The 22,887-nt window shown below is 41.3% G+C and overlaps 1 protein-coding gene across 2 annotated transcripts; it reads right to left on the reverse strand.

The window, feature by feature from the left end:
• Positions 1 to 10,540: 10,540 nt before the first annotated feature.
• On the reverse strand, positions 10,541 to 21,508 carry LOC139459126 (probable methyltransferase-like protein 24). 2 transcript variants are annotated; one of them, XM_071240575.1, is made up of 8 exons: positions 21,417 to 21,508; positions 17,916 to 18,041; positions 16,845 to 17,003; positions 16,001 to 16,068; positions 14,866 to 14,994; positions 14,114 to 14,188; positions 11,571 to 11,712; positions 10,541 to 11,048 (listed from the first exon to the last, which is right to left on the reverse strand). In XM_071240575.1, exons 2-8 carry the CDS (start codon positions 17,997 to 17,999, stop codon positions 10,737 to 10,739), a joined length of 969 nt encoding a protein of 322 aa, XP_071096676.1. In that variant the 5' UTR covers positions 18,000 to 18,041; positions 21,417 to 21,508; the 3' UTR covers positions 10,541 to 10,736. The 2 variants fall into 2 exon arrangements, with proteins under 2 accessions (XP_071096676.1, XP_071096677.1); XM_071240576.1 differs by lacking the exon at positions 21,417 to 21,508 and adding an exon at positions 21,065 to 21,231.
• Positions 21,509 to 22,887: the final 1,379 nt, after the last annotated feature.

Below are 22,887 nucleotides of genomic sequence, written 5' to 3' on the forward strand. Positions count from 1 at the left end.
GGCTTCCTCTGATTCAACTCAAATTCCATCTAGGTGGTCTAGCTTTGGTTGCTAGTGGTCTATAGCCTGGTTTTAATTTCTACGAAATGTTCTACTGAGGAATGATAAGTTTTACTATTGATCTGGTTTGTTTTGTACCGAAAACACTTTCTTAACTGCTTGACTCTCCTTTGTTAGCAGGCATTGAATTAGCAATGTACTCATTCTCATCACAATATGGCTACAATTTTACCAATGTGATGCACACTTTTATCACTCACAATCAACAAACTAGACCAGAAATCAGCAATTCAAGAAACAATACCATACCATTATGGGAAACTACTGTCCTGTTCACCAACAACAACATCTGGCGTCCAAGGTAACAACAATTGGCAATTGACATCAGGAGACCCTAAGCCATGAACCATACCGGGGAGCTATTATCTGCTCAGTGCTTGGGACATAATGAGCTAGAAGATTGTTGTGCCACCATCTATCTTCGCTTGTTAATGTTTCCATCTTTGTTGTGTTATAACATTTTGTTCATACAAATATAAGATTTCTGTATCGTAGCATTCATTCACCCGACGAAGGAGTAAGCATATACTCCGTAACTTTGTGCTCTTCATAATAAATAAAGTTCACATCCATAAATTCTCTCTTGTCTATTATGTCTACGCAATCGACTTGGCTAAATCCAATGTATATGTGGGTGGGTGGGGGATGGGGGGGGGTTTGATTTTTCAGAGAGAAAAAGTGTATAGCATTCTATTCAGCGTTTGCATTTAATGTCTGGTTCAATTAAGTTTTCACGTGTCCATTACATGTGCACACCACGACATTTCTTAAAATAATGGAGTGTTGGGCCAATTAAATGACGTCACAGATATTTTTTAAAGTGCAATCGTCTTCATGTAGGAATAATAATGAGAACTTTAGAAGTATTCTGGGCATTAGAGAAAGTACGATAGCTAGTTGAATTATACTTCCTAATTACTCCAATTTTGGCTTTAGCATTTAATTTTAATCGTTATACCTTTAGTGATACTTATCACTCTTGAAATTTAATCTATAAATGCCTTTCCATGAAGATCCAATTTCCTTAGCTTTTCCATTATGACAAATACTATATTTAATCTGTTAATGTTTTGATGGCAAATATAATTGTGGCAGTTCCCAGCACGACCATAGTACAGTGTAACAGGCAGAAGCACTCTGTTGAGGATTTCCAGGACATTTCAGAAATCTTCTGTACGTATATGTATGTATCACCGAGTGTTGCATGCCAAGAGTCAAAGATCTGTATAGATAACAACAATCTTGCATGATATTAACAGTAATGTTGTTTTTATATATTTTGTTTGTTTTCAGCGTATATCTCTTTCTGAAGGTTATATGACAACATTGATTATCGTGATGGCAATGTGGTACAAAACTCGGAATTATCTTCATTCTCCTTACTTATTAAAATGTCCTCCCGAAAAGTTGGTAATGGAAAAAATTGGTAGAGATAGCAATACGATCATATCGTTGACACTGAGTGAGTGAGTATGGTTTTACGCCGCTTTTAGCAATATTTCAGCAATATCACGGCGGGGGACACCAGAAATGGGCTTCACACATTGTATCCATGTCGGGAATCGAACCCGGGTCTTCGGCGTGACGAGCGAACGCTTTAACCACTAGGCTACCCGACCGCCCCGTTGACACTGAAATATATGATCATTCTTATCATTTTCCAGAACAGCATGTACCCTATCGGCGATTTATTGTTTATTCTGTCGACTGTCATGTGCTTTGGAGACACATCAACGTATCACAAACAACCATTTGGCCCTAAAATGTGTGAAGAGTTACGCCAACTTAGGAACTGTTCATCTGTCCTCTTTACAGTCGACCATTTGTCCTGTCAAGTGTTTGAGGAAACAAACAAATCGGGTACATGTCTAAAGGTAACTTTTTATCTCAACGTGTTCGTTATTCGTCGACCGCCTGATATTTATTGTTACCCTGGTCGGGTCGGATTTGGAGTCAACAAACCGTGTCTGTCATTCATGTTAAGCTGCGACATGGTATCTCAGTGAGCTAGCAATATAAAATCGGCATTAGTCCACACTAGTACAAGCAGCCACACACACGCACGCACACACGCACGCACGCACACGCACACACACGCACACAAGCACAAACACAGACACGCACAAACACACACACAAACATGCACGTCACTGTATTAGTGCAATAATCTTGACGCGACGTTAAACCCCATTTCCCCTAACTCACCTTTATTCGTTGCTTATTGTTTTCACTGACAGAAACATGTTACATTCATCATAGCTATACTATTTTAAAGAAGTCAATTAACTTTTATTTTGGAAATCAGACTATCAAGGACCTGAACACGACCCTGAGCAATAGTCGGGCAGAGGATTCAAAAGTTAACTATCACAGACATGGGGAACGTAAGTTGTTTTTAAAATGCTTTCCTAATTACTTATATAACTTGGACCATGTCATCAACACTGTTCGTCGGCGTCATGACCTCTTCAAATTTATATGACTTAAACCTTCAACGCCAGAGAATATTTAGGTTCGATTATCTAACGAAACAAACCCCTTTGGTAATGGCAAAATAGTGGGGGAAATTTTAAGAATGGATCACTAAAATATTGGCTTGGGCAACAAATACCTTTACAAAGTAGTCAGGTTGTGTACATGGTCCCGATCACCGTATACATCCCAATGTTACAAGTTGATTTCATGCAAATTGAAGTTTATTTAATACTGTAATAAATGTAGCCAATAAAGATGAGTTGGGCTTTGGAACACTATGGAACACTATATCAGCTGTATCAAGACATGTCAGATTAATATCAGAGAATATAGACCACAGCCCATTGATAAACCTGGGTATTAGTATTTGTATTATAAATTAAATATATCACAATGTTGAAACATTATACTCAACGACAATGATGACATTGAAATATGTGAAGTCCAAATGAGTTGAATTTTATTATAAGATGCTAACAGACAACAAATGGTATTGTCAAATTATGCATTTTTCCTTCAATTTATGCAATTTTGACCCCCTGAAAATTCCTGCACACACTTGCAAGCTTACTACCCAATGATAATTGTGTACAGATACCTCCTTTATGCAACAGAAAAGGTTTAAGGTATACAGGAAAATGTGGGAACGAAAATCTTGTTTTTCACCCCTGGCCAACTGACTATATGTAGCAACCATTGTCATAAATTCATTTCTATTTATCAATGCCTGTTCCTGCAAAGACCAACCTAAGGGCTACAGGAAGTTTGCTGATGGCAACGAAACTCTTCAAATAAAGCTGTATACTGAAAGAAAGACGTGGGATGATGCTGTGAGGGTTTGTCAGAAGGATGGAGGGAGCCTGGTCAAGATAAGCAACAAGAATAAAGACATGTTCGTTCGAAGTCATTTCGGATACTCAATCATTAATAGTACGTATAATATAGAGAGCAACATTGTTAATTTTAATTAAGTGTTCATGGAAGTGCTTTGTTTGTGAATTTATACATCAATCATTGAGGTTGTAGTGTACTGTTGAGTTTCACAGCAGTTCTACATGTATTGAAACACTTCTATCTATCTTCAACATTGTCAAGCACATTTATAGGTTATTTGTTAAGAAAAAAAATATCAATTTAGACATTTAAACCAAGAATGAAATATGGTCAATTGTGTTGCACATAATATCGTGATCACAAAAGTTGTTCCTTTTCTTCTCATTAGATAGAAGGCCATGTTTCTCAGAAAATGTCTTGGTCTTAACGTCCAGCTGGAATCTTCATAGGCATGTTATCTTGAGTTTTGTATTGGGCTACATCGTATTGATGTCCTGAAACATTGTTTTAAAGGGATTTGCGATATCTTGCGTGATTCATTAAATAAAATAAGTGAAGCAATTGAAACTGAAAGTATGATTCCGGAAATTGTGTTCAAGGAGGGCACGACTGCCTTGACCATGGAACCATTAAATTGGGAAGTGAATAATATTGGTCAATTTATGTCCTTCTTTTATGGAGGGAATACGTGTTTGTTTTCGATTTGTTGAATGTTGACATTCTTTATCTTTAACGATTTGACATCAACCTCATCAAACATTCATATTTTGCTACATTTTGACCTGATGATAGAAATCGCACATGATGTCTGTAAACAGTTTTATACTCAACAAACTAAAACTTGTGATGTGTGTGACTGAGATATTAGACATGGTCATGGCATGGATATTTGGCATGGCGATCAAGCATGTTTAAACAATATGATATCCAATCTAGTATATGGGCTAATGTCAGAAATTCAAGATTAAAGAAAATGTGTATTCCCGTGGTATTAAACTTTATTACAAAAATTCGACCCCAGAATGAATTTATTACCTTAGCCCATACACTAATCCTGGTGTTGACCACATCTTAATAAAAAAGATGCTCACTTTGATTTACGCTAATCACTATATTGATGATGACTACTGCCTTATCTCAGCTACAAGACTTGCCTGTTTCAATTTTATGTATTTATTAACATCTATAGTATACTGAACCGCAAAAGAAACGTCACCATGGATAGATAGATATATGAGAAACCTTATTTGTCCAAACACTGTAAACATACTTTGAGACATATAAAAAAAATGAAACTTGGCAAAACTGATTATCAAGGTTGAAATTAAAGCGTCAAATGTTCCTAAAGTGAAACACAACACTAGTCTATGCGAAAATGGCATCACAAGTCTGTATCTCGTGTGTCCGCCATGTGCATTGATGGCTGCCCTGCAACGTCGATACATGGAATGGATGAGGCGGTTGATGAAGGCCATAGGGACTTGCGCCCACACTCTGAGGAACGACTGACGCAGTTTAGCTGCAGTTGTCGGCCTTTGTCGGACGTCATTCAGCCGTCTTTGAATCTCGTCCCACAGGTGCTCAATGGGTCTCTTGTTGCTCTCGTAGTGTGGGCACGGGCATGCTGTAACTCGTGGTTGCGGCGACGTGCCAAATGAGGTATGGCGTGTGGTCTCAAGACTTGTTCAATGTACCGGTGGACCGATGTTCTGGAAGACCACGGGGCCGACCCTCTGTGCAAGACCAATTACAGCCAACACCATGATGCTCGGACCACCCCACCAGTCTCTCTCAACAACACAAGCATCCGAATAACGTTCCCCACGGCGTCGCCAGACTCTCCGCCATCTGCTGTTGGGATACAGTAACGGCTCTCGAGTAGAGGAGCCTTCTCCACTGCTGGTGGCGCCAATGCTGGTGCTGTGTTGCCCACTGAAGACGGTCCCGGCGATGACGTGGTGTCAGAATGGGTCCTCGGAGTGGCCTGTGACAGTGGAGGTGTCTGCTCGTCAATCGTCGACGCACGGTGTCCGCTCTAATGTGTCGCTGGTGTATCGCCATGGTCTGTCGAATAGTTTCCGCGGCAGTAACAAAGCGATCTTGAAGATGCTGTCGCACAGTCAGACGATCCTGACGTCGGGTGGTGACTCTTGGTCTTCCACTACGTGGTCGGTCATCTGTAGCGTTGGTGGTCTGGTACCGTTGCTGGAGCCTGTATATGATCCTTACGTGGACTTGAAATGCATTGGCTACTTGCCAGGCGGTTTGTCCAGCTTGCAATCGTCCAAGGGCTTGGTGTCGCTGATTTCTTGTCAATCTTGGCTTGTGGTAGCAATTCAATAACGAATGAATGTTATTCGATCTGGATGGATTTTATAGGGCAAGAAATGGGGGAACGCATGTGCATTTCACTTTGCACGGAACACACGTGAATCGGGTTACCGAGGCCGTTTCCCGATGCGTTTGGGCGATCGGTTTTATTGTCATCTGCTTTGGTTTTATATCATCAAATTTCATTTTTCCGGACAAGGTGATGTTAAATTTGAGAAAATTTGACAAAAATTACCAAGATATTTAAATGACAACTTTTCATGGAATGTCACTTTGGGTGACGTTTCTTTTGCGGTTCAGTATATAAACTCTTTACCTTATTTCAACCAAATGTTCCTTTAAAACTCTCGTACTCAGAGCATGTGTGGATTGGACTGAAGGATCTGTATGACAACGACACATTCTTCTGGGCAGACGGTACTCCCGTCGACTTCACCAACTGGGCTCCAGGAGAACCATACCATGTCCATGAAAAGGGAAAGGAATTCGTAAAGGAAAACTGTGTGGAACTGGTCATTAAATTAACGAAATGGGAATGGAATGATTGCTCCTGTGAGGGACAAATGGCCTTTATATGTGATATGTAAGTGGTGTCAGGGCTCTGAATCAGATGCATTATGTATCAGGGTGTGTCAGCATTGAATCATGGTCTCAAATTATTTTGATAAGTGACTACATTATGTAATAAGAAATATTGTTTACACAAGCAGAATTAGGAATCTTGTATTTTCTGTACGTAATAGCCCGTTTTGATTATTAATCTTTTATCAGCACCTATGCCCAAAATGACAAATTAAAGAAACAAGAACAATGTTCAACATAGTTACCACCGACTGTAATAATTGTAGGAAAAAAACAGGCTCCAAGTATCCTTTCATTGTGAGAGCCGATGAAAAGGAATCGTGTGGTCTCACTCGATGACGTCGACGTTTATCTGACTGCGTGTTATCATGGCTCCATGGTTTGGATTGTTTCTCGTGTTTTCAGTCTTTATCCTGTCCAGACTCGATTATTTACAGGCATCCGTGTTGCAGCGTGTATATCGCAGATTACGATGATAAAGAACATTCTTTCGTTTATATTTAATTCCTGTCTTGAAAATGTATCCAATTGTTGTCAGACATATGAATACAGTGATGAGTGAGTGAGTTGGGTTTAACGCCGCTTTTAACAGTATTCCAGTTATATCATGGCGTGTCAGCTTAATGTGCGAGGAAAGCCCAAAGTGATGCAGGTCTAAGACGTTTACCACTTCGGTGAAACCCACGAGCACGGGTATGGTGCTGACAAACCTAGAAACATAATTGGGGCGAACCGGGATTCGAACCCACAATCATAGGTTTCTGGCGTGCCAAATGGACGCAACTCTGCACCACGAATCGCGGCGACTTTGACGACTGGGTCACCCGTGCCCCCCGAATGCAGTGATGACAATATCTTAAATCAGAATTTATAGGTGATATTAGTATTTCATAGCATCATGTTATGTAAAAGTGAGTGAGTATAGTTTTAGCACTATTCCAGTAATATCACAGCGGTGGACAGAAATGGGCTTCACACATTGTATCCATGTCGGGAATCGAACCCGGGTCTTCGGCGTGAAGAGCGAACGCTTTTACCACTAGGCTACCCGACCGCCCCCTTGATATGTAATAACATACAGATGTTCGTAAGAGGTTTATTGTCACTTGGTAGGTATATATTTCCCACAAAGCCATGATCAGTTGTTTTGTCATTAATAACATTGAATATGAAGGGTTACACATGCTTTTGACACTTCTGAAAAGTAAAATTGTAGATAGGCTGTTACACTGCCGTCTAAGGGGATAACTGGAAGGAAGGATGAAGAATATGGTCCCTTCTTGGTTCACTGGAAACTGTGAAATATTGGTATGGAATTGATTAGTTTTCAAAAGGCGAACAACTATCCTGTCAAATGAGGGGGAATGGACGATTTCATCGTCATAGTCTTTTACAGTTGAGACATCGTCCCATGGTGCAGCAAGTTACAGTGGCCACATTAGTCGTGTATGTGTAGTGTTATGACAATATGTTGATTTGTCGAGCCTCAAGGAACAATCCAACCACGGACAACCTACGTTAATTTTGTTCTTAAAATTTTCCTCATTCTTAAATTATGCATTATGCTTTTTGAATATGGAAGGGTTTTTGTCACTTTTACTTACTCACACATTGTTTCTCCTACACATGAATGAATACAAAAGTGTTCATAAAACTGTACAGTACTTTCCCTACTCAACCACACACGTGGCACCTTAAGCTGAGCCTGAACTAAGCAAGACGTCTCTTGTCGCTCGATCCTTCAATTCAGGCATTCAAAAACACACCAGGTTGCTTGGGCTGGGACGGGTAACTCGGGTACCCGAGTCGGGTGGGTACTGAGTAGGACCCGGGTCCCAACAGGACAACCCGGACCCGTGATATATTGTTTCATGACAAAAATTCACTATATAACCACATGGTTACACGACAATTTTTAGTCTCTTATGTTCGCATTTCTTCATGACTATGAACAAGTTCCTTCTGACTTAAACATGTTTGAGAACAAAGATAAAACTTCAGTCAACTTCAGTGTATGCATGACCACATCGTTGTATACGTGTATCTAAAATCATTCTGAAAGGGCTACTGTCAAACTATTCCAATCGGACATTTTGTACCTATCTCTTGACACCAACAGCGGGTACCCGGGTAGGGTCGGGAAATAGGGGTGTGGGTACCCGAGTAATAAATTTGGACTCGCCCAAGCCCTACAAAGTGCATAAATGTAAGTATGTAAATAGATATATGCCAGTGGCCACAACTAACATTTTATGGAGACAGATTATAAGTGTTATATAATTCTGTCACGTTTTCAATTCTCACTGAGTACAATATCGCGACATTTTAGAATACCTAATTCTTATTGGTCCGCCTTCGGTGTTTAATCTACGTCAGTCTTAATATATCGTGGATAATGACCGCATCACTGCAAAGGAAAATATTCATTTGAAAGCACTGCTTTTTCTACTCAACCGGTAGGCAATTTACGCTTCTAACTATGGTGAGATCGAGGCTATTTCATCCCATCCGCCGAATATGAACTCATTAAGCAATAATCGCTACACAGGTCACAAAAAGCACTATGACAAGGTTTGTTCATCTTGCAATCATTGATCACGTGTTACTAAAATGTCAAGACCATGCCCCAGCCCGGGCTAGGTTAAAACAAGAATTGCAGTTAGATCCGCTATTTGTCATAGATCTCCTTAAGTCAAGAGATGCAATAGCGAAGGCCAAACTAACTCTATTTCTGAGAGATGGACAGCTACTTGAACGTATATAAACAGAGCAGCCAAGGAAAAAAATGAAATCATATCAGTATAAGAAAATAGAAATCATATCAATACAAAAACAGAAATTATGTGAACACCGAACTCACAATAGATATGTGTACCCTTCTCACACATAGGAGTCCCAAAGAGGGACAGGTCAGCCGAAATTGCCTAGGCAGAAGGCGACCTTTTAAACACTTAATGCAACAACAACAACAACATCCTCATTCAGTGCGAAATGGCCGACGGCTGGAGCGGTTGTAAAATCACTAAAACTCTCTCTCTCCTCATTCAATCTTGCTTGACAACTGTTTAAGGATCTATACCGAAACGTCGCCTTTACAGTATTGCAGAAGTTGTTATACATAAATTGTGACTACTTTGTCATTCGTCAACTTCTAAGTAATGCCTATCAAACAATTAGTGAGGTATAAGTTGTCGACACGGTAATGAGCAGACAGAAAATCCATGTAATGCGGTTAAAAAATCTGAGGTGGAAGCAGACAGACTGTGAGCCCGATCGTTGACGGCCCGGCGTCAAACACTGAAAACCCGTTTTAAACCCTATGGCAATTCTTTTCGCATTGGGAACGATTTCGCCTCTTATCGACTGTTTTACGTTATTTCAGTTTGTCAAAAATGCGGTACCGCAAAACGTGTAACGTCGATGTCGAATTCCACTTCAACAATTTACCCACCTGAACTACAAATGAAAGAGACCAGTGAAACATTGTTAGACATATCCCTCAGCAGTATTGTGTATATAACTAACACAGTGTTAGACATATCCTTCAGCAGTATTTTGTATATAACTAACACAGTGTTAGACATATCCCTCAGCAGTATTTTGTATTCAAGTACCACAGTGTTAGACATATCCTTCAGCACTTTTGTGTATATAACTAACACTGTGTTAGACAAATCTCTCAGCAGTATTGTGTATATAACTAACACAGTGTTAGACATATCCCTCAGCAGTATTTTGTATTCAAGAACCACAGTGTTAGACATATCCTTCAGCACTATTGTGTATATAACTAACACTGTGTTAGACATATCCCTCAGCAGTATTTTGTATTCAAGTACCACAGTGTTAGACATATCCTTCAGCACTATTGTGTATATAACTAACACAGTGTTAGACACATCCTTAAGGTGTATTGGGCATATAAGAGTAAGTGAGTTGGGTTTAACGCCGCTTTTAACAGTATTCCAGTTATATCACGGCGTGTCAGCTTCGTGTGGGAGGAAGTGATGCAGGTCTCAGACGTTTACCACTCCGGTGAACCCCACGAGCACGGGTATGGTGCTGACAAACCTAGAAACATAATCGGGGCGAACCGGGATTCGATCCCACAATCATAGGTTTCAGGCGTGCCCAAGGGACGCAACTCTGCACAGCGAATCGCGGCGCCTTAGACGACTTGGCCACCCGTGTTCCCGTATATATAGGCCCACAGTGTCAGACATGTCCTTAAGCTGCATTGTGTATATAAGTAACAGTGTTAGACATATCATGCTGCAGTATTGAGTATCTATGTACATACAGTGTTTGAAACACCATACTGATATTTTGCATATACCAGTATCTCAATGTTACACTATTGCTATATTGTTGAGTCACTGTCACTGCGTTGAATATCATGCACAATTAGTTCAGAAAAATAACTTAGTTTATTCACAACAGTTTACACAATACACTCACATATTGTCATTCATATTTATGTTTACAAAATGAAGCTCGTAACAAGATGTTCTAACGATGCTAAATGTACGACTCTTTAGATTTTTCAACGGATTTTTGTGAGCGTAAAACTTTCGGAATCCAGTAGCATGCAGGTCAATTAGGACATCGAGGAACGCCACTCCCATGTCTTTGGTTTTAAACTCTCCATCAAAGTGGAACTCCACCAACAGTTGTTTTACACGTGACATATCGCGTGACGTGATCATCTGACGTAAACTCCCCCATTCCGCGCCTTCTACGTCCATCTTCAGGACGTCGATGATTCTCTGCAATCACAATGACAGCATAATACACGCATTATGGTATACAGCGTTAATATTATTTGTTTTTGGCCACATTGTTTTTGGCTATTTTGGGGTATAATATGTCGTTATCATATATAAACAACAACTAGCACATGGTCCATAATTGAGGTGAGGTGAGGTGAAATGGGGTTTAACGTCGCGTCCAAGATTATTGCACCTATATAGCGACGTGCATGCATGTGTGTGTGTGTGTGGCTGCTTGTACTAGTCTGGACAGATACCATGCCGCAGTTCAATATGAATACCCCCTCAGACACAGTATACTGACTCCAAGACGACCAGTCCTTGTTTTAGCCCCTTAATGCCGAACGCCAGACAGGGTAACAACAAGTACCATCTTTTAACGTCGTTTGGTATGACGCGGCCGGGGATCGAACCCCGGACTTTCCGCTCTCCGGGCGGACGCTCTACCACTCGATCACGGAGGCGGTCCCCCATACTTGACACCTAAGTACATATATTATAAGTAACTGGAACACCTACCCCGCTGTGGTCGAACATCTCCATGATAGACTGTAGCGTCATCAGGTGCCAGCCTGTGCGGTCTATGTAAGTGTCCTCGCTGCCGATACCAAGCTGAGAGAAATGCACAGACTGTGAACGCCTGTTGGTTGATTCCCGCATGCTGGAACACGCAATCATGACAAATATATACGCAGACAGAAATATGTCCACATGCTGAAATGCATACATTCCCAGTCACATACAGACATAAACTATCTACACCAGCTGTTGTACTCATTGCGCAGAGAATTGTGCATTAATTTTAATTCCAAATTGATCAAGTCCGCATCTGGCTACTGCCTTAGTCAGCTGACTGCCCTTGCCTCAGTATCAAGGTCTTTCATTCCTTCGCGAAGCTTTGAGGCCAGTCATGGTGCCCTTTGCGCGGAGGATTGTCCGTCAGTTCGAAGTCCAAGAGGATAACGCCCGCCTCTGGGTACTGCCTTCGACAGAAACAGCCCTGGCCCCAGTATTATTGAGGCAAAGTTCTGCAGTGCCTTGCAACTTTAACCAACTCTTTGCATCTGCAAGAGGAGTGACACTGGATCCCTAGATCCACCATCAGGACCAACATACGGGCAATGTCACGCCAGGGTTCACGGTGTGACAATCGTTATAAGCGTTCACACCCCGTGTCACGTCCCTAAAGGTACGTGGCTGTTATACAAGTCATTGTAATACACATATAATCATAGTCCGAAAATAGACTGAAAGAATAGAATTGAATTGGGTTTTTTCAAAATACCTTAATTGTTTTCAATTAGATTCACACACAAACAGATGTACCAGATACACTGCCTCGAATCACGAAAACGATGCGTTTTATGACACGTTCACACTGTTATAATTACTGAATGTTATTGCCCGCACAGGGGACTTTAATCACGAAAATGTTTGCTCGGATGTAGATTTTTTGAAATTTTGATACCAAGGACACCGTGCTCGTGGGTTTCACCGAAGTGGTAAACGTCTGAGACCTGCATCACTTCGGGCTTTCCTCCAACATTAAGTCGACACGCCGTGATATAACTGGCATGCTATTCACAGCGGCGTTGAACCCAACTCACTCACTGATAACAAGGAACTGACGACGTTTTAACCCTAGAAAAAACAGACTTATATGTTCTTTTATAACTAAAATGTTAGAATACTTTATTACGGGTCTTACTTCCCGACAGACCTTATCACACGTTCTAACATCAGAACCCAACACTGGAGAACTTACAGAACTCCGTTCCCTTTGAAACAGAATGCAATTAAGATAAAAGATACTGATATCTTAATTGCATCGTTTGGAATTGCACCAAGATACCTCTCAGTCGGCTTCATTGGCAAACTAGTTACCGAGAAAGTCTCCGTATCTATTCTTTATTCAACTCGATCAAGAAAAGGACACTCACTGGAAATCACAAAATGACTTTTTTTCATATTCTCATTATACTTGCATATGTTATTTCAGCGTGGCCCAGGGGGCACGGGTGGCCCAGTCGTCTAAGGCGCCGCCATTCGCTGTGCAGAGTTGCGTCCCTTGGGCACGCCAGGGACCTATGATTGTGGGTTCGAATCCCGGTTCGCCCCGATTATTTTTCTAGGTCTGTCAGCACCATACCTGTGCTCGTGGGTTTCACCGAATTGGTAAACGTCTGAGACCTGCATCACTTCGGGCTTTCCTCCCACATTAAGCCGACACGCCGCGATATAACTGGAATACTGTTAAAAGCGGCGTTAAACCCAACTCACTCACTCACTCACTCAGCGTGGCCCAATGTATATGTCCGGCGACGTCCAGTCGGATGCACAAGGGGAAGATACATTCAATAGGACTTTTGAAGGTGTAGCTTGGGATTGTGACAAAACGTTTTGGCATACCGTCTTCGGTATTATTAACGTAGTCATCTTAAACATCACTTTGGCTGGAGTTATAGTGTAGTGTATATCATCTTCCCGAGGCTAGAGCGTAAACTGACTTTAAAAGTCCAGTTTCCACCCTTGCCGAACTAGCCTGGAATTCCTGGGCTCGATCGTAGCGCCACCAGTGGCTATTACGAGTTATGGCCATTCTATGCCTCTCACATATGGACCAATCAGATTCCACCTCTCGTATCACATGCATTTGCTTCAAACAAAATGGTGGCGCCCAGTCAAGACGATCTGATCTACGATCAACATCTATTTGGTGATAAAACGGTTCTTACTTCGCGAAGTACATCAAATCACGTGAGCACCTTGATTAAAAACATGAAAAGATTTGGAAAACATCTGTTAACAACAAGTTGGCGATGCACATGCTTTGCAAATCCTGCAATCGACCGAAATCTGCATGACAGTTTACGAACCGGATTTCGATTTCGGTGCGCGATTTTGATTGGACTATGCATAGACTCGTTAGTCCAGCCAAAATGTAACTCCATAATCCCAGCCTAGTTCGGCAAGGGTGGAACTTGGACTTTTATAGTCAGTTAACTCTCTTGCCTCGGGAAGACGAGTGTATATAAGCGTGTATACGGTGGACTTGCACAAACCTGGGGTCAAAGGCATACACCTGGCACCCATACAGCTTGGCTATGTCATCGTCAAATGTAAAGTCATGGTTGATGCTGAAACATAAACAAATTCATCATCTCATTGACATACAGACAAAGTCAATCAAACACAAAAATACCAGTCACACGTATTGTATGGGATACACGCGACAGTTGTTATACTTAACCACCCGATAACACCAGCGACAGGTTTTGCTTACATTCAGGCGACACGAGAGATAGATTTCATTTATTAGAATGAGACCCCAGAGATGGTTTTAACTTACTTAATGAGTCATCAGTGACAGGTTTCACTTACACAAAGGAGACACCCGATACAGAGTAGTCACCCCAAACAGACTTACTGATGCAAAGGAGACACCCGAGACAGAGTAGTCACCCCAAACAGACTTACTGATGCAAAGGAGACACCCGAGACAGAGTAGTCACACCAGACAGACTTACTGATGCAAAGGAGACTCCCGAGACAGAGTAGTCACCCCAGACAGACTTACTGATACAAAGGAGACACTCGAGACAGAGTAGTCACACCAGACAGACTTACTGATACAAAGGAGACACCCGAGACTGAGTAGTCACCCCAGACAGACTTACTGATACAAAGGAGGCACCCGATACAGAGAAGTCACCCCAGACAGACTTACTGATGCAAAGGAGACACCCGAGACAGAGTAGTCACCCCAAACAGACTTACTGATACAAAGGAGACACCCGAGGCAGGTTTTACTAACCCAAAGGAGTACACAAGACACGGCTCCCCAGGCCTATAGGCTTCGTCATCACAGACCTCCCAGCCACCATCGCCGACCCTTCCCATCCGGAACTTCCGGTGACACAGGATGTTGATATTGTCGATGTAACTGAAAAAGAGTTATTGCATGGTATCTGTAACTGTCTTGTCAGCTTTGAGTGATACAAAGGGAAGATAAGATAAGGTAACGTAAGATATTGCTTTAAGTGCCCGTCAGGGAATTCCTTTCACATCAGAGTGATTCACACACATGAACAAATGTATATGAGAACAATAACATGTCATTAAGAAAAGGTACCAGATAATACTAAGTAAAGCATTGCACATAATAAAAAAAACGAGTATGGTTTTACGCCGCTATTAGCAATATTCCAGTAATATCACGGTCACCAGAAATGAGCTTTACACAATGTACCCATGTGGGGAATCGAGCCCGGGTCTTCGGCGTGACGAGGGAACGCTTTAACCACTAGACTACCCCACCGCCGCCAAAATAAAAAAGGAGGACTTTTAAAATCTGATGATGTACAACAGAAAACAGTTTCCTTAACGATTATTGAAACAGTACTTACCAACAAGACATTTTAGATCTTGTGGAACTAATGCATGACGACTGGTAGACCTGACCATGTCCATGTTTAGTAGACATGGTAACAATGTGTTAAATCAACCTGGCTACGTCAATAGTCAGTGCATATGACAATATCTACGTTCTGTAAACATAGGAACCTAAATTATCAGTTGTCATGACAAACTGTATATTCAGTCGACATGACAGTCTCTATGTTCAGTAGACATACACACTTCTATGGTCAGTTGCCATGGAAACCTGTATGTTTAAATAGACATGGCAACCTGTGTGATCAGTAGTCATAGCAATTCTATGTTTAGTTGACATGGCAACTTCTATATTCAGCTGACATGGTAACGACTGTATGCAGTGCTCATGGCAACCTGTATGTTCGGTTGACATGACAACTTCTATATTCAGTAGACACGGCGGTCTCTACGTGCAGTAGTCATGGGGGCCTCTCAGCAGATATCTGACCGTCTTTAGCCATGTACGCGGCCATTGCCCAATGGTAGTCGCAAAGGCAGATCACCTTGAGGTTTACCTGTGATATGTCATTGTCATCTGCTGAAGCGACATCTGGCGGAGAACTTCCTTCGATGGCAGGTCTAACTGTTGGAGAAGAGTGACGATATCAATAATAGTTGTGTTAGGGGTATGTGTGTGGACGTAGGTTGGGGTGGTTGTATGAAGGTACTATATGCATGGCGGTGAGAAAGAGTCGGAGCAGTGAGTGAGTGAGTATGGTTTTAAGCCGCATTTACTAATATTCCCGCAATATCAAGTGATGGTGTGTGATGGGAGAGAGGTATGTAATGGAGCTTCGCGATTTAAAATTGTGACCCACCTTTTCCGTTTGCCATCTAAATTGAAACTTGTTATAGCCACTAACCTTAGCGACTTAATTACTAAATCATTTTAGACAAACGATAACGTACGTGAAGTGCGTGAATTGTTCCGCAATTAGGAAAACAACAGAGAGTAATTAGAGAGACCTTCCTCTTCTCTGGCCCACCCATTAACCGCGTAGACTCACCGTTAACTGCTAGTTTGCTAGATATCATAAGAATTGAGTTTACAGAAAAAAAAGTGAAATTAAAAAAGGGACTCCATTACAAAAAGTCAACAATGGCAGTTGTTTCAAAATTAATGTAGAGTTGCAATGCATTTTAATCACCCAAGCATATTTTCACATTTAGCTCTTAATGAGATATCGACACCTATAAATTTATAACATTTATTCGTCAATTCGTCTTGTATCTTTTTGTTTGTATGTACCACGCCATGTATATATTATTTACCATTCATTTTTTCATTATCTATCAGTCCTTATTGTCAGTATTTTTTGGGCCATATATTCAGCTTTTAAAGGCTATGTTTTCATTTACCAGACCATATTTCCGTAGTCCAGCAAGAACATTCGTTTCGTTGAATATTACATTTCCGGAAAGTCTGTGTGAGGAGTCGGCTGTTGTCGGGTGTTTCCGCCTGGACTGATACCTTGTGTGTGGGTATGGCCCCGCGACAGCTGCCAGCAGACGGTGAGTCTGGAAGGTGAAGCAGCGTAATTCATACTGATGGAAACGAATATGGGAACAATGAAAAGGATAGGGAAATAAGGTTTACTGTCAGTGCATTTGAAATAGCGCTCATACAAATTCAACACACGTCAGAATCAAATTTTGAGATATGCCTTCGTCTTGAAAACAATTGTGTCTAATTCGTGTGGTATTTAACTCCAAGGAACAAACATTGAACCTATTTTGTCACCAAAAAATAAACATTGAATCCATATCTTGTCCGGCAAAGTAAATCGCTAAACCCCAGTCTTGGTCGTCCATAATGTTATTATCATAACAAGATACACCCACACCCCTCCTTCTCACACGTTCACTTACTCATCTATTCTTACGCACATTCGTCCACTCACCCACTCACTCCTTCATCCGTTCACACACATTGACCATTCATTCGACCACCCACTCAACCTCCAGCTCAAACCAGCCAACCACCCGCTCACACATTCGCCGACACATTTACCTAGCCACCCGTCAAGATCCGGGTTAGAATTTGTCCTCAGCAACCCATACTAATCATAAGAACCGACTAACGGGATCGGGTGGTCAGGCTCGCTGACTTGGTAAGCATGACATCGTATTTCAATTGCGTGGCTTGATGCTCATGACGTCAATCACTGGATTGTCTGGTCCAGACTCGATTATTTACAGACCGCCGTCATATAGCTGGAATATTGCTGAGTGCGGCGTAAAAACATCAAATAAACATGTACTTAGCCACCTGTTTTGCCATTGACTCAAACGCTCACCCATTCATCAAAACGAATACACAACCACAGATTACCCATGTACCAACTCGCCAAATAAAACATACTCTCACCCACCCACCCATTCAGTCACCCCCTCAACCAGGTTTTCCATGTCCCCCCTTTTGCTGCCTACCTCGGGCATCTCCAGCAAGATAACGGCCGTCCCTGTAAGCAACACCACCATCACGACCACGACATTACAGCTTGCTTGCCTCATGGTGTGACGTGCTGCGTGTCAGGCAGCCAACAAGCGGCTTCACTGCAAGTAGAAGAGCGCATGAGAGGGTCATTCCCAAACATGTACACTTAACCTGTGTAAACAGGTCATCATATCATGCAATGGCGACCTTCTTGATAAGTAAATCTAGAAAATACTTGAAGGTGAGGCTTAAACAGGTAAATACTTGAAGGTAACCGTAAATCTGAACTACTTCGAGATGACGCTTAAACAGGTAAATAGTTAAAGTTGAGGCTTAAACAGGTAAATAGTTAAAGGTGACACTTAAAGAGGTATATATTCACAGGTGACACTTAAACAGATAAATATTTAAAGGTGACGCTTAAACAGGTAAATTGTTAAAGTTGAGACTTAAACAGGTAAATATTTAAAGGTGACGCTTAAACAGGTAAATATTTAAAGGTGACGCTTAAACAGTTAAATATTTAAAGGTGACGCTTAAACAGGTAAATATTTTAAAGATGACCCTTAAACAGTTAAATATTTAAAGGTGAGGCTTAAACAGGTAAACACTTGAAGATACCCTAAATCAGGTAACGCTTCGGGGTGACGCTTAAACAGGTCAATAGTTAAAGTTGAGGCTTAAACGGGTAATATTTGAGGTGAGGCTTAAACAGGTACATATTTTGAGGTGAGACTTAAACAGGTATATATTTTGAGGTGAGACTTAAACAGGTATATATATATATATATATATTTATATATATATGAGGTGAGGCTTAAACAGGTAAATATTTCAGGTGAGACTTAAGGGGGTAAATACTTGAAGGTGAGGCTTAAACAGCTAAATATTTGAGGTGAGACTTAAACGGGTAAATATTTGAGGTGAGACTTAAACCGGTAAATATTTGAGGTGAGGCTTAAACAGGTATATATTTGAGGAGAGACTTAAACGGGTAAATATTTGAGGTGTGGCTTAAACAGGTAAATATTTGAGGTGAGGCTCAAACAGGTAAATATTTGAGGTGAGGCTTAAACAGGTAAATATTTTAGATGAAACGTAAACAGGTAAATATTTGAGGTGAGGCTTAAACAGTTAAATATTTGCGATGAGACTTAAACGGGTAAATATTTGAGGCAAAGCTTAAAAAGTTAAATACTTGAGTTGAGACTTAAATATTTGAGATGACTACATTTTGATGCGCTAGTGTACATTCATTGTGTAAATGTGTGTTCAGTGAAATATGTTAATATGAATGTTCTGTAGACTTTAACTACTTCAGTTAGCCCTATTGGAATTAATGGTGTTCATCTATTTGGTTTAGCATGGACGGTGGCAGCGTGGCGTTCTGGATGAGTAGTTCAGTGGGTGGCATCGATACTACAATAATTTGGGCGTGCTCATCTTTCAGGAAAAGCATAAGAAAGGATCGCCGCTATTGCAACAAAATGTGAATCTGTAAAGAAATAGGCATGGTAGCGACACATGCATTATATCAAACAATACCAATACCTTTCAGAAAAAGAGGTGAGGTAAAATGAGGTTTAACGCGTCCATGCGTGCGTGCGTGCGTGCGAGCGTGCGTGTGTGTGTGTGTGTGTGTGTGTGTGGCTGCTTGTACTAGACCGGACTAATGCCGATTACATAGTGCTAGCCTCTAGTACCATGCCGCAGTTTAACATGAATATCCCTCTCGACACAGTAGTATACTGACTCTGAGCCGAACAGTCATTGTTTTAACCCCTTAATGCCGATCACTAGGCAGGTTAACAACAAATACCATCTTTTAACGCCGGGGATCGAACCCCCAACCTTCCGCCGGGGATCGAACCCCCAACCTTCCGATAACAATCGCAATGTATCATACCCTACACATAACAATCGCAATGGATCATACCCTACACATAACGATCGCCATGGATCAAACCTACATATAACAATCGCCATAGATCGTCCACCACACATAACAATCACTATGGATCAGACCCACACATAACAATCACTATGGATCAGACCCATACATAACAATCACTATGGATCAGAACCACACATAACAATCGCTATGGATCAGACCCACACATAACAATCACTATGGATCAGACCCACACATAACAATCACTATGGATCAGACCCACACATAGCAATCGCTATGGATCGTCCACCACACATAACAATCACTATGTATCATACCCCAAATAACAATCGCCATGGATCATACCCTACATATAACAATCGCCATAGATCGTCAGCCACACATAACAATCGTTATGGATCAGACCCACACATAACAATCGTTATGGATCGTCCACGACACATAACAATCGCTATGGATCGTTCACTACACATATTAATTGCTATGGATCGTCCACCACACATATTAATTGCTATGGATCGTCCACCATACATAACAATCACTATGGATCAGACCCACACATAACAATCGCCATGGATCAGACCCTACACATAACAATCGCAATGGATCGTCCACCACACATAACAATCACTATGCATCATACCCCAAATAACAATCGCCATGGATCATACCCTACATATAACAATCGCCATAGATCGTCAGCCACACATAACAATCGCTATGGATCAGACCCACACATAACAATCGCTATGGATCGTCAACCACACATAACAATCGCCATAGATCGTCCACCACACATAACAATCGCTATGAATCGCCCACCACACATAACAATCGCCATAGATCGTCCACCACACATAACAATCGCTATTGGTCGTCCACCACACATAACAATCGCTATTGATCGTCCACCACACATATTAATCGCTATTGGTCGTCCACCACGCATAACAACCACTATGGATCAGACCCACACATAACAATCGCTATGGATTGTCCACCACGCAGCTATGAAGAAAGCAATCAACACAACAATCGCCATGGTTGATATCCACAAATTACATGCTGAACCTATGACTTCATTTCCTCATTAACTTACAAAAGACAAATAACTAGGTACTATATCTACGCTGTTTGTCCGTAAAGCTTTGTGAAGTTAGAACCTCGATAAACAAGCAGACATTCCTTATGCTATTGCATAACTTCAACCCAAACTCTTAAACTTCTTACCTTTGAGTTGAGTACCTGAACTGTGTAGGCCCTATGTACAATGTAAACACATGGCATTTCTTTAGAGCAGTGGGTTAGAATCCACTGAACCCCTGTGACATTCAACCTTTAAAACAATATCCGCACATGCTACAGCATCCGCATAATGGAGATGCGACATTCCAGTAATAGCGTGTCAGTTTTGAGCGATGTTTCATTACACGCATAGCAACAATGTGAGACACCGCGCCGCTGTTGTCAATACAGTATGAGTTGTTGGTACATGCGAGTATGTTCCTACACTTTTCAACCCGTTCCCGTCAGAAATAGTTATTAATTTTATAATAACAATAAAATAAATTCATTAACTTACCACATATGGATAGAATACAACATAATGTGGTGAAAGGCGATGTACAACGCCCGCAGCAGTTAGAGGCACTGAGCGCGGCACGACATACTAAGTGTGTACAGGGGCCTGTGCAGAGAAAGTATTTCCAATGGCGCTCGTAATGAATGCTTGTTCGCAGAGCTCCATGCAATTTGAGCTATTTTGGTTTCTTGAAGTTTTTCGAAGCTGGGAAAGTATTCAACTATGTTATGCTAAGGTACATATATACTTAACGCCTGCCTCTTCAGCTGGTTCCGCACACAATATATCTTCATTATTGTAAACAAGAAACAAACACAGAAGTATGCGGAAACATTGTGTAAATAGTCATCAGGTCTAGAAGTATGTGGGGTACTCATACATCAAAACGCATCAGTTGATAATTGGTTGTACTCTACTTGTAGTGGTCGCCAGTCGGTGCTGTATGAGAAGTAGGTAGGAAACACGTTGAGGTACAGGCGGAAAAAAACAACTTTTGTGATTTAAAGTTGGACTGACCTATGACTATTAATTCAACAATGTCGCGTTTCACAACAGAGGTGAAGGTCCCAAATGCTCCGTCTATATCCTCCCGATGTCACGTTACTAATATCCTCTTGGGCATTTGTAGAGTTCACGGAAGTTAAATCGTTTTGATTGTCATGTATTCGTTTATTTTATGCTGTGATAAATATGTGATCTGGTTTAAGGCTGAAGAGACTTAAGTAAAAACGCAAGAACACGCGTGTGATGCTGTCAAACAATCAATCTACAACTGATATGCTACAGTCGAACCTCTCATATCCGGACACTTGAGATTTCTCCGGATGAACGAGTTTCCGGATATCTGAATCCCATGTCAACTGTCCAGAGTTACCTATTCTACCTAAATTCCACGGAGACAGAAATAACCTCTTTTAATATAATGCATAGGATTAGGAGTATTAAGCGCTGTCATCACTACATCGTTTCCATTCAGCGAATTCAGGTAAACGAACAAGTGATAACAAACTTGGTCAATAAAACTTTGAAATTGGAGATAAAACATCACTAGACGTGATGATTTACCATTTCAATTGTATTTCCTGGTTCACGTACATATTGTCCGGTATGCGAGGTTTCCGAATAGCTGGGGCCCGGATATGCGGGATTCCATCATTGTTTGTTTCGCAGTAAATAAGCACACTGTAGCATGTCTATTACTATACTCCGTGATTGTTCCTACTTCCCATAGTATGAGGCTGTAGACTAGTGGTACCTTGACATACGTTATCTTTCATCTCACATGGTCACATACTCCAGGTGCCTCATATAGCTGCGTTACGGTTCGGAAATACGATTCATATGTAGCAAATCTATTTTCATCTGTATGTCTTTCTATTGTAATCAACCATTCTCACATAATCTCTCAACCACCCTCACATACTCTCTCAACCACTCATACTCTCTCAACCACTCACACATACTCTCTCAA

The sequence above is a fragment of the Haliotis cracherodii genome, unplaced genomic scaffold (assembly GCF_022045235.1).
Source record: "Haliotis cracherodii isolate W230 unplaced genomic scaffold, xgHalCrac1.p SCAF_13, whole genome shotgun sequence".
In the NCBI taxonomy this organism is placed as follows: Eukaryota; Metazoa; Mollusca; class Gastropoda; order Lepetellida; family Haliotidae; genus Haliotis; species Haliotis cracherodii.

Coding starts and splice junctions, on each gene's coding strand:
- LOC139459126 (XM_071240575.1), bottom strand. CDS start 17,999: ATGAGGCAAGCAAGCTGTAATGTCGTGGTCGTGATGGTGGTGTTGCTT. Junction 16,069..16,844: donor GACTACGGAAATATGGTCTG/GTAAATGAAAAC, acceptor CTTCTCCAACAG/TTAGACCTGCCATCGAAGGA. Junction 14,995..16,000: donor ATGACAATGACATATCACAG/GTAAACCTCAAG, acceptor ACTCTTTTTCAG/TTACATCGACAATATCAACA.